The sequence below is a fragment of the Choristoneura fumiferana genome, chromosome 2, assembly GCF_025370935.1.
Source record: "Choristoneura fumiferana chromosome 2, NRCan_CFum_1, whole genome shotgun sequence".
In the NCBI taxonomy this organism is placed as follows: domain Eukaryota; kingdom Metazoa; phylum Arthropoda; class Insecta; order Lepidoptera; family Tortricidae; genus Choristoneura; species Choristoneura fumiferana.
The window spans coordinates 3,066,285-3,079,998 of NC_133473.1; the positions used below are offsets into that span (position 1 = coordinate 3,066,285).

Below are 13,714 nucleotides of genomic sequence, written 5' to 3' on the forward strand. Positions count from 1 at the left end.
AATCTGATGATCAATGACTCTCCTTGAATTGTAGGTATTCATGGACGGTGGTGATCTTTTTCCCCTCAGATGATAGGCATGCTCGTTTTCCTTCTTCTAATAGTAATAATAAAAAATACAGAATATCTGTAAGAAATATTATATCCCTCTATCCCATCCCACTAATATTATAAATGCGTAAGTCTGTTTGTTTGTTTGTTATTTCATCACATCTAAACCGCTGAACCGATTTACACAGATAGTTTGAGTCCCGGGGAAGAACATAGGATAGTTTGTATCCCGGAAAATTGCATAGTTCCCGCGAGATAGCGATAACAGAATTCTACGTGAAGGAATCGCGGGTAGGGACTAGTTTATCATAAAATAACCAAGAAATTAAAATTATGTTTTAACTGACTTTTAAATTTGTACAGAACGCTCGGTATGCAAGTGCTACTCGCATTTAGTTATTTTTTCTCTCGACACTCGAGTATCCACTTGTACCAATACAGAAAAGGATATCTGGCACATCTCTGAAAATGACGTCTATTGCAAAATAAAGGCTTAACCACACGGCTGTTTAAAATATGCTGACGCACTGTTAACGCAGTAACATGTCTCATGCGTCACGTTTTTAACGCAAATTCGCACCGCTGCCCACAAAACGTGGTCATCGTAAATCAATGCGTAGGTATGTGGGGAGAGACTATAAGTGTTCTGTTAAAAATTTCATTCTTAATACAAGCATTTTCACGGATTGTACTTTTTGTTAACTGTACGTGCATTGTCATCCAAACTATATTTTCGTACCAAATTCCACGTCGATGCCATAAACCGTTGAGGACTTCCGTCCTGCAGAGACGATCCTGCCTGGACTATCATGATGTCACTGCCAAATTATAGCAATGTCACCAGGTTTACATAAGTGTGCCAAATTTCAAGTCAATCCGATTACTGAAAGTGGGTCAAATTCAACTTGCAAGATTTGCAAGTTATATACATAAAATGCTTGTAACAATAGAGAGATATCTCTCCAGGCAGATGGCCTGAAGATCGAATTCCGAACAAACAGCATTGGAATTTGTATTAAAGCGTCCGAGTAGGAAAGCTTCGATAGCGTGAAGCAGGATGTTGGAATTCCCATATTTTCCCACTAAAGGGCAATAGGAACACGACGACGACGAATAAAACACGTATTCAAGCACTTGTTTGGAAATATACGGTGCGTCAGCGTTTTTGAATAGCTTTAAAAACGTGACGCATGAATTGTACGTCACTGCGTTTACGATGCGTTTTTTGAGAGTATTTTGAGTATCAGTGTAATTGATTCTTAAGATTATAACACTGTTCCTTATTTGTTGTATCAGGATTTACCTAGGTACTTGATTTTTTCGTAACGGCTACGGAACCCTATCTTAGGCGTGCCCGACACGCTCTTGACCAGTATTTTTATATAAGAGGGGGAAAAACGAGCATGCGGGTCACCTCATGGAAAGCAATCACCACCGCCCAACACGAGGGGTATCACAAGTGCGTTGCTAGCCCTTTGAGTGACTGATAGGCTCGATTTTAAAAGATCCCTAAGTTGTACCGCGTCGGGAATGCTGTCCCAGGAAGCTGGTTCCATATTTTTTTATGTGAAACCTAGCTGCATGCTAACCAATTTGAACAATTCATCCTGAGCTGTCCCGTGATACATGCGGGTACAATAATATGCAGAGAGTGCCGGTCAGAGAGTTTCCTTTACATCGCGTAATAATTCTGGTGTTTCTCATGGCCTAAAGGTTCGTAAAACGCCAGCAAAATTAATTGAAGTGCTAGGATTTTTATGTATTAAAAAATTGTAGATTCAATGTGAAGGTATCATTAAGATAATAAAAAAAAATTGCCATCTACGTAAGGTCGTAAGGTCATTTTCCCTTGACAATGAACATCAATCATCAATCAATAGGACTAGGTATTGTAGGAACTAGGCTGTATAAGGCTGGCAGGTGGTAAAACTGACCACCTGGCAGGTTATATTGACTTTGTTATGTGTAAGGGTAGGATTTTTATATTGTATGTTTCTAGAATTTAACTTTAAAAACGATTGACAGCGGTATACATGCCGGAGCGCAGATTGCTCCCGACAGCCTGAGCGGCCGGAACTATCTATGTAAATGTATTTATAAGTTCTACCATGTTCTATAATAAATCTGAATCAGCAGAACAATAACCTTGTTTATTTCATATCAGTTTAAAGTCACGCGCGTAGATCCCCAGTACCTATATAAGCTCTTACCAAGTTACAGTCCCCACAGTATCTACTACCAGTACTTCCTTAGGGATATACCATAATAAATTATGGAAAATACAAAGACCGGAAACAATAGGACAATAATAAGCCCATTAAAAAGATGAGGAAAGACGTAGACATACAATATACGTATATGTAATGATACATAACAAAAAAGTAAAACTGACTCCAAAGAAATAAAAAAATAACAAAAATGGAACCGACTACAAACACCTTCAAAATATTTTTGCTTCTTTTGACGTCGGTATTACTTTTTTGTTTAAAATGAGATACATATGTGCTCCAAATTGCATAAACACCCCTCAAACGGTTATTTAGATATTAACATCCAAAAATAGTTCCCAAGTTCCCAATCCAACTATGGCCCAAGCCCTCTTGTTCTGAGAGGAGGCTTGTGCCCAGCAGTGGGACGTATAAAGGCTGGGATGATGATCCAAAAATAAACATTTTTATCACTCACTCACCCATAGATCAAAATTCTAACCCAGTTTCAGTTGACCTAGAAAGTTCAAATTTGGCATCCAAATAGGTACTTGGGTGAATATAAAGAAAATAAGGAATAAATCAGAAAGTAGTAAATTTTTATCATTTTATTGTAATTATTAAATTAAATTATTTCTGTACAAAAAGTAATGATTTCCCATCAAAACATAAATGTGAAATGAGAGCTAAGTTCAATATTAAGATATTATATGCCTTGATTTTTGATTTTAACGACAAAAGAAGTGAGATCGAAATGGGTGCCAAGTGCGAAGGTAACAAGTTCAATGGTCAGTCCTGAAATAAAATGAAAGAAATACCGAGAAAGAAGTGAGAGATTTTATTGAAACAGGCTTACACACTTTCGCATTTATAATATTAGTGGGATGTCAAAGTCCGTGTCGGGCCACTTTTGGAATAGGACAGCCCGAATTTCCCGTGGGTGTCGTAAAAGGCGAGTAACGGCCCTGATGTGAGAGTGAGCAGTGAGCAGCTCTATATCGCCAACCACAAACTCCGGACTCCCCCTGCCGTGTGGAAGGCAAGGGAACACCACTCGTTCTATATTCCCAAGAAAGTCATCATACCGGTTGACACTCTTTCCCAGCCCGGATTATACCGACCTTGTTTTTGACATGAGCTTTTTATGGGCGTGTACACGAAAAACAGGGTCGGGATTTCCATGTCGGTATTATTCGGGCCGGGAAAGAGTGTCACCCGTCTTAACGGTTCACTACTGAACCTCATACAACGACCACTCTGTCAAGAGTGTAGGTAGCTTCTTAGAAGAAAAAGAAAAATTAGTATAATAAAAACAGGCTTTCAATAAAGGTCTTCAATATTTGTTCATTTCATAAAATGACTGCGCTAATTCTAATATTCTAATACGAAAAAGAAGAACTGTTTGTCAGTTTAATTTACGCACTTGTTTTTTTTTGGACTATGTTTATGGTAATTCAGACTGGATTGAAACTATACTTATAGAGGAAACAAAACAAATAAAATATAATAGTCACAATATCATAAAATAACCCAGTGAGTGCACTGTAGTGCCTGGGCCAAGTTACTGCTCAACTAACGTGGAGTGTGGGTTCTTAAAATAGAGATCTATTGTCACCAGTCAGGTAAAGTAAATGACTAGGTCCAGGTAGGTAGGTTGACTCCTGCTGAAGCACCAACTTCACCAGATCGTCTCAACAGATCAAAACTTAAATCGACAGAGTAAATATTGATGGTTATGTTTTTATGGATTCAGTATAACTTTAGTTTCTTTTTTTGATATTTACATAACATAATATTATCCAATCGAGGATCAAAACCAAGATCGCAAGCTACGTGGCCAGGTTCTCTAGCCACAGTTTTTATCTGGTCATCGTCAGAAATAACAACAAAGTAAAAATGCCGTGACACTTGACCTAATTTTTACACGACTTGTTTTCTTGGTTAGTAAATATGTCTCTTTAGCTGGTTAATAATGACTGACATAATAAGCGAAACTTCCTTATGATGCACACTAATAGCCGTATATAAACCTAGTTTGAAACCAATCGGCACAGTTCGTTTAGAACTCCTCTAGGGGAGGTCAGGACTAGTCTTTGGGACTTATACCTTTAATTTCTGTTACATAATGTCCAAATTAACGACTATTTTGGTAGCCGTCGTGCTAGCCGCAGTTTTGGAAGTTGGTCTCTCGAGATCTACCCACAATATGAATTGGGATCGATTCAGTGGCAACCAAATCGGCTTCGCGACTGGCAAGTGCTCTGCTTTGAGTGGGCTGCTTCCCAAACCTGAGTCTGGATGCTGCGGAAAACATGCCGGGGCAAACGAAGACAACGAAGGTAAATATTTTTTTTTAAAGTTATAAAATGTTAATATTTGTTCAACACACACACACACACACACACACACACACACACACACACATCACGCCTGTATTCCCAAATGGAGTGGGCAGAGCACACGAAACGTTACCGCTTCGGAGCCACTTTTAGCAATTATAGGTACAATAATAAATAAATAACAAAAACGGTACAATAGTGACAGGTTGCTAGCCTGTCGCCTACGGTATACCTTAACCTTTATCCTCAGTCGCCTCTTACGACATCCACGGAAATAATGGAGAGGTGTAATTATAACCCGACACCACACGGGGTATTTGTTCAAACCTGAAAGAAATCTGAAAGTGATCTGGGGAGATTTGTTTCTCATACTGTTATTGTCATTTATATCGTGCTTCTTTTCACAATTTAACAAAATTTATCAGATGGTGAGGAGGACAATATCGGTGACGGGGACAATGGAAACGATGATGAAGAAAACAATGTCGATGATGACGAGAAAAATATGGATGATGGCTCCAACGGTATCAATGACGGAGGCAATGATATGGATGATGGATCCAATGGGATTGATGACGGGAATGATGATGGTGACGAAGGTGGTAGATGGATTAATGATATAGGCGACATTTTCGATGGTGTCGGCAGTATCTATGATGATATAAACAACATATTTGATCGACTGGGACTAGCGGACGACTCAAATTCACAATTTACTGGATTCAGCGCTAAAAATGAGAAAAAAAATGCTTCTGATATTCCTCCCGATGGATATATCACAGGTATTGATAACGTTTTAAAAGTAATTCATCATGTTATTTTGTTTTAAAACATTCTTAGTATCCCTTCAAGTTGTCCTTTATATTGGTATGTCAGTTAAACATGCCTTCTGATGGACAAAAACAACGAGTCCCTCTTAGTCAATGTCGTGTAACAAAGCAGCCATTTATAAATTTACAGAAAACTCTGTACGGTCATTAATTCCGTCTTTTGTTGTGTTTACTACTGACTTCTCAATTACAATAGCTAAATAGTTTTATTGATAGTGAAAAGGAACAGACTTTCATTTCATAAATTGTACTGCTATGATTAACTAAACAGACCAATTTAACTTAAAACAAAATTACAGCTGGCAAGAAAGCCGGGCTTCGTCAGTACCCATGGCTTGTGCATCTGAACATCAAGGTCAAGGAAATGTTCAGCACCGGAATGGTTGGCTGTGGTGGTTCGCTGATCAGTCCTCGCTTCGTCCTAACTGCTGCCCACTGCGTTGCTGTCAACTATCAATCATATGACGAGTGAGTTTTTTACAATAATAATATTATTTTATTTAAGTAACCAAGACTTATAGTGTTAAGTAGTATTCTTAAAGCTAGGTTAGAAACTAGAGAAGATTGTGCAACAAGAGCATAAAACGAGCTATTTTACCCGAGACGTTCATATAGCCACCCGAGCCGGTACGGCGAGGGTGGATGGACACGTCGAGGGGAAAATAGGTTTGATGCTCGAGTTTTACACTTAGCTTTTCACTTTGATTGCGAGGAGATGAAATAACAACAGCAGAGACGTTGTTAGCATACTAGATACCTTTTATGCATTGCTAATAATTATAAATATTTAGCTTTATTGATTTATTTGGACTTTTTTGATTAATTTTTAGACAAAATTATTAAAAAAAAATATCGAACTTTTTTGTTTGTGGCTTTTAACACCTGATCGCCTTCGTATTAATTATTCTTAGAAGAAAGAAAAATGCTGTTGGAGCTCTCCCGTATCCTGGTCACCCAAAGACACACATCTTTTACGTATAGTGGCGTGATAACAGTCTAATTGTGCTTTAGCAAACATTTCTGACGCACTAGAGTAACGAGGCAACCCCAACAGCACTCTGAAAGCGTAAATTGTACTCCATTATATTGTATAGTTAATGTTGTGTGTTGTTGAGTTGTATTATATTGTATTGTACTGTATTGTATTGTAAGCTATTTGACTGCACCTAGCCCACAGGCTGCACGTATTAAATGTTGTACGTGAAAAACTCGAAACAAGATAATTTTAACTTCTTATGAGTAGTGACAGCGTTATTACATGGGGTGGGGGGCAATTGGCAGTGGGTTACCACCACCAATAAACCCAGCAATACTTTTCCGCTCTCTTTGACTTATTTAGTGAAAATGGTGGAAGAAATCCGGACGAACTTTTTTACAAAATCCTACCTACTGCAAATGCACATTTTATTCAGACAATTTTGTGTTATCTCCTAAAGTGTTAAGTAGTGTGAAAATGTATGGAACTGTCATTTGTAACTCAGGCTCAACCCAGGCTTTTTAATTCTAGTCTGTGCAAACAGCCCTAAGAGCAGAAGAAACAGAACCGTGGTCACAACTTTTTCTTATGAACGAAGTAACTTACATGTGGATAATTAACAGCATTGTTATTTACAGTGTCAGTATCTTCCTCGCTGAGTACAACACGAACACATACCCAACGGATTGTGTCGGCGATACTTGTGTGAAGAACATAGTTATGCATCCTGATAAGATCATCAAGCACCAACGCTTTGAGCTCAACTTACTTGCCAACGATATTGCTTTGATGCGGCTCAGAGGATCTGCACCTTACACAGGTAAAATTGCAAATTAAACCCCAAAACTAGTTTTAACAAAAAAAAGTAATTCCATAATTAGGTGAATTAAGCTGTTTACTACAGTACCAATTTTCAAGGGATTCTCTTAATTTGCTTCTTTAAAATTAGCCCCTAGAAGACAAAGAAAAAGATGTCTTTTATTTTAGGTTTGTTAGTACCTGTACTGTACCTATTAATAAAGATATGGACATGGACTATATATGTAATAAGGACACATAAGTAATAGGTAGCAAGCAAATCATTAATATATACGAGTACTCGTACTTACTTAAATCACTCCAGGTAGATAATCATGTTGATTAGTTAATAATAGTGTCCTCAGAGCCTAAGTGATGAACCTCTTATTATTATTTAATTAAAAAAAATGTTATGAAAACTCTTTTTCTTTTTGCCCTGAAGCGATAGGGCCGCTTAGTTTTTATTCTACCTGTTTTCTGCACTGCTTTCTATATTGTGGTGTTCAATAAAGAGTCATTGTATTGTATTGTAAAACTATTTGCATAATTCCTTAATTCATTCAAGGCATGTAGTTTCTTTGGAGCAACTAGTTTAGTCTTGACTCTTTCGTTTAAATCATCGTTCGTTATTCAAAAACCAATATTTTTCTTCTTCCAGAGTTCATTCGGCCCATCTGCTTACCGTCTTTCAACATCGACAGTCCTAAAAATCACGGAACTCCTCTGTCCATCGCTGGTTGGGGCGCCATTGGATCTGGTCGCCCATCATCGCCTATTAAGCTGACAGCGCAAACAAATCTGGTAGCTCGCCGACAATGTCAGAGATACTACAACGACTTGACTGTCAGTCACATTTGTGCGGCCAGTAACAATGGACAAGACACCTGCCAAGGCGACTCTGGTGGTCCCATCATGGCAGAGCACGAAGGAAATTACTATATCGTCGGTATCGTCAGCGGCAAGGCAGCAGAGACGCCCTGTGGATCGTCGGTGCCCACCCTGTATACCAACGTCTACAACTTTAGGAAATGGATTCGTGATAATATGAGAGTTTAAGTCCCAGCTAGAATTATTTCTTATATTTTTGTTTATGTACATGTTTTTCATAACCCATTTTCCATTTATTTAAATCAGTCAATAAATATTTTATTTATTAAAATCGATTTCTTTTTTTCCAAGCTTTCACCTCATTATATTTTATCCTCACGTATTTATTTGCTTCAAATCTCGTAAGTTAATTTTGATCTACTTCCAATTATCGAATTGACTTGAAGGAAAAAGGATATTTTGAAGAAAAAAAAACTCAATTACCTATTTAATGTACGTAATCTTGAACGATACTAGTAAATCAATGAAGATAAAGTAGTTATAGATATAAGTTATTCGAGTCGTAAACACAATTAAATTGCTTGGGATCAGAGTTTTTAAAAATTAACCGTGGTCTTCAGTGATGTTGCACTAAAAAAAAAACTGTAGCAAATTTCATGAGTTAAGCCCAGCGGTTGAAATTTCGAGATTTTATTCCAATCTTATAAATAAAAGAAGTGTGTTATTCCAGATTTCCAGATATTTATATACCTAATTAAATCAGAATCCATTCAATACTTTTTGTGTGAAGGAATAATAAACATCCATCCATCCATACATTCATTTATCCTCACAAGTTTTCACTATTAAAATAATAATAGGATTTGTGTGCCGCAATTCAGCCAAATCAATACAAAAAATTTCGCACGAATGCGTAACAAAATATTCATCCGTATATTATTGCAAACTGTAAAGTGCCCCACCGCAAAGTGTCTTCTTCTTCTTCTTCTTCAGCGCGTTTTCGCCCACCGTTGGGCATACGCCTCTCCAGCCTTTCTCCACCCGGATCGACTGTCCGTCTCTCTCTTCCAGACCGGTCCTGCTGGTCCTGTGGTGACCGCAAAGTGTAAATTAACTGTATTTGCTCAGTTTCGTGTCCTTTCATCTCTCTACTTCCGCGCTTGCCTTGCCGTTGGTGACCGTCGACTGGTAACCACCATTTTGACTGATTATGACTATTTTTATGACCCACGACGGAACGGAGAAGGTACGAGTATATGCGTTTAGGACGAGAGGTTACTTGTTTGTTCGTTTGTTTGTGCGCAAACGAATGTTCCCATTTATCTCCAGAACGGTTGGACTGATTTAGATGCGGTTTTCTGTAATGGCTTTTTAATTTATCGATGGTGGTACTTAGATAGGTATTGACCCGCAAGGGGGCGCTATAGTAAACATTTTTCCATATATCTCTAGAGAGGTTTGACTGTCTTTGATGTGTCTTTCTGTAATGGGTTTGATGTTCGTTTGTGATGTGTTTTAGAAAGGCTTTATGTTGTATGCTAATCTAGGGGCACGGTAGTACAAACAAACACAAACAAAAAAGAAGGAGGGGTACTGCCTACCTATTCTGCCTACCTTTTCGTCTCATTACAAGCTTTTATTTAACTTGCAATATCAAGTTGTACGTATGCTTGTACGAGTCTTGCAAGTTAAATTTGACACACTTTCAGTAATCGGATTGACTTGAAATTTGGCATAAAAACTTATATAAACCCGGTGATATACAATAATCTGGTAGTGACTTCCTGGTTGTGCAGCCAGGATCGTCTCCGTAGAAGGAAACTCCTCGATAGTTTATGGCACAGACACGAAACAGCATGATTGTTCAATTTCAATGACAATGCGTTAATATGATGGACACCACTTGATGATGTAGATGAACCAAACCAATCAACTCAATCCTGGTATTTCCTTACAAAGAACCCCGAGAGTTCCAAGAAAGCTAAACTTTTGTACGCTGACTGAGAATTGCATATAAACAACAGAAAAAATTGCGACTTCCATCGTCCAACCCCTATTTTAATGGGGTTGTAAAAAACTGAAAAAAACTAAACAAAAATATATAGGCTAATAATAATTATAATGCTTACAGCTTAAGGGGCTGTTTCACCATCCATTGATTAGTGTTAACTGGCGGTTAGGTGTGATGCCGTCTCTATTTGTTAGGTTCGAATAGACGGAGACGGCATCACATATATTTAACCGTCGGTTTACGCTAATCAATGGATGGTGAAACAGCCCCTAAGCCTTATTTATGAGCTTGTTAGTAAGCGTTGTGAATCGTAGCCTCCAATATTACAAGGAATGTTTTTGGTAACATTAATTAATTCTTTAAAAGTTTGAAATAAAAAGCAAAAATATAAATTTTGGACAGTTCTTAATAGAAGAAGGGTTAAATAATTTTAACCCCCCCACTAGAAGTGATTACAAACGCAAAAAACCGCCGGGAGCTGTCATTGCTGCCTATTATATTTAAATGAATATGGAAAAGCTACTATGAACGTAACTATGTTTGTGTCATAGTGCATTCCCAATACAATTTTAATTAATCATAAATTCATACAACTGCAAAATATTAGTTCATTTTGGGGTAGGTATTCCATGCCATCTCCTTGTTCTATTTTTAACCCCCGACGCAAAAAGAGGGGTGTTATAAGTTTGACCGCTATGTGTGTCTGTCTGCGGCACCGTAGCGCTTAAACGGGTTGACCGGTTTTTTGATTTGCAATCAGGTTTTCTAGCGATGGTTCTGAGACATGTTTCATCAAAATCGGTGTAGCCGTTATTGAGATATTGAACTTTTAAGTGACAAAGTCCGGGGTTTTCCAACTTTTTGTTGGTAAGGTTAGTTAAGTTAGCCCCCGACGCAAAAAGAGGGGTGTTATAGATATATAATATCGAAAATACAAACTGAAATATAGATAAACCAGAAAAATAAGACCAGCGCTGGGAATCGAACCCAGTTCCTCGGCATTCCGTGCCACGTGCTATATCACTACACCACCACTGGACCAATAGTAACAATGTTAAGAAAAGCTACCATGAATATGTTTGTTTCCTAAAGTACATTCCTGACACAATTTAAATAATTAACTATCATAAAACTAAGTTACATAATATAAAACTACACGATGTAATTTAATTAATAGTGGGTACCTATTGTTGAATATTATAATGTTAAAAATAAGGAGTGTAGTATTCGCCAACAAACTGTTTTGCAGTTTGGCGAAGTATTTGTCATAAATTTAATGTATTTCTTTTTGTTGAGATAAATAAATTAAAAAAAAAATAATATTAATCACATATTCATACAATTGCAAAATATTAGTTAATTAACGGTTTTTTTTTATTTGTAACACTTTTATTAAGGACTAACGTCTATTTAAGGAATGGCGTGGGTTTTTCAAAATTTTTAATTTTGCTTTTTATTGTTGGTATATCCTGTAGAAATCCCCGACCCGATCCCATGAGTTTCCTGAACACTTTCCCATCCATACACATTACAAATATGGTGATACATCTCACTAATATTATAAATACGAAAGTTTGTAAGTCTGTTTGTTTCTTTGTTTTGTTTGTTACTTCATGACGTGATAGCCGCTGAACCGATTTAGAAGAAATTTGGTAGGTATACAGATAATTTTCCGCCTGCTCGATGGTCCGATGACATAGTGGAGACAGCAGGACCGGTCTGGAAGAGGGAGACGTACAGTCGATCCGGGTGGAGAAAGGCTGGAGAGGCGTATGCCCAACGGTGGGCGAAAACGCGCTGAAGAAGAAGAGAAGAAGAAGAAGACAGATAATTTGCGTCCCGGGGAAGGACATAGGATAGTTTTTATCCCGGAAAATTGCATAGTTCCCGCGGGATAGTGAAAACCAAATTCTTCGCGGACGGAATCGCGGGTAACGGTTAGTTATAAATAAATATCCTTTTCAGAGTACCTATTAGTTACAAATTATCCTGTCTGTCACTAATAAAATACTGCAAAAAAGGGCAAGAGTGATTCATTGGTCTTAAGTTATCGGAAAATGCTTGATATAGGTATATTATATATATTCTCAGTCGGAAATGCATTGCTTCAGTTTACTCGGGACTCCTCTTTGGGGTAGTCAGGGCCAGTTCTTGGAATTAAAAAAAAATTTTGGTCTATAATGATCAAACTTAGTCTTTGTTTGGTAGCAATAGCGCTAGGCGCAGAAGTGAGCCTTGCGGGATCCGTTGGCCTCCACGAAAAGTCACACATCGGAGGCAAAGAAATTGGCTCATCAACTGGCAACTGCTCTGCTTTGAGCGGGCTACTGCCGAACCCCCAGTCAGGCTGTTGCGGAAGACATGCCGGACAAGAGAAAGATACGACAGGTAAGAATCCAGCGGCCGTATTGTCTAATTTTCGAGCGCACGCCATCACATTCACCATCACTTTCTAACCGCAGCTTACACCGTCTTACACAAAAAGAAGTGGTGAAATCGATTGTGATTCCAAGTACGTTTTGAATGTTTCCTGTCGTAAAAGGTAGCTTTAAAAAAAGGAAATAAATTATTAGGTAATTTGATTGGTACAGTCACCAGCATTAATATCTGCCGCAGCGGAGCGTGCAAAAATATCTGACACATCCTTCCGGCCCTAGAAATAGAGTCGTATCAGATATTTAAGCACGCTTGTTGTTTCAGATATTGGTACTGGTGACTGTACTTGGAACTTTGTGTGGACTTTGTTGGTGGGGTTCCGTACCCGAAGGGTGTCAAAATTTAACCCTATTGCTGCAACTTATGAGTCCTTCTGTCTGTCCTCTGTCTCACAAGTTTTCCAAACAGGAGCTATGGTTTTTAAATTTCCACAGTATAAAAATAATAAAATAAAATTAATATCATGTGACATTTTGACACCGATTGACCTAGTCCCAAACAAATACTAGGCAACGGATAAACATATTTATATAGTTTAATACAAACTTAAATACATATTAAACGACTAAGACTTGAAGAAATTCCATCCGTCTGTTTCCATCCTCATCTTGATGATCAGTCTAGTACAAGCGAAACTTCTTTCATCTGGAATCAGCTTATTCCCGGAACAACTTAGGGAAAAAACGATCAATAAAGAACGCACCTGTGATAAATCGTCTCCATCAGGTGACATAAAAAAAAAACGAGAACAAATATTCGTAGTCAGGTTCTCTACCAACTTGGCCATCCGGTCGTCAATAAGAATCTGTTTGACCCATAACCATAAAAATTGACAATAATATTTTTAAATATTTTATATTAGTAGTGAAGTGACCTACTCCATCGAGTAGATTAAACAAAATAAATAGGATATTGTCGTTTTTTTTCTTTAAAAAAAAAGGAAAACAAAAGAATGACAAATTTGTGGAAGTCACATTCTTTTAAATTTTGTACCGTGCTTAAACTACTCAATGATCTAAAAACTTAAAATGTGGAGATAATATTTATTATAACGTACATATATTTTACTTATTAATACCAATAATGTTACTGATTTTTGCAATATATGAGATTTTGGTTAGGTTCTGCTAACACTGGATTTTTATAAATACGGCCGTTTAAAGCACACTATATTTTGAAATACATACAAATTTGTACGGAACCCTTGGCACGCTAGTTTGACTCACAATTATATTGGCC

At 37.6% G+C, this 13,714-nt stretch overlaps 1 protein-coding gene across 1 annotated transcript; it reads left to right on the top strand.

Annotated features, from left to right (window-relative positions):
- The first annotated feature begins 4,301 nt into the window (after positions 1-4,301).
- LOC141445654 (venom protease-like) lies at positions 4,302-8,363 on the top strand. Its single transcript, XM_074111507.1, has 5 exons — positions 4,302-4,596; positions 5,022-5,378; positions 5,726-5,894; positions 7,041-7,222; positions 7,859-8,363. Exons 1-5 carry the CDS (start codon positions 4,383-4,385, stop codon positions 8,254-8,256), a joined length of 1,320 nt encoding a protein of 439 aa, XP_073967608.1. The 5' UTR covers positions 4,302-4,382; the 3' UTR covers positions 8,257-8,363.
- Positions 8,364-13,714: the final 5,351 nt, after the last annotated feature.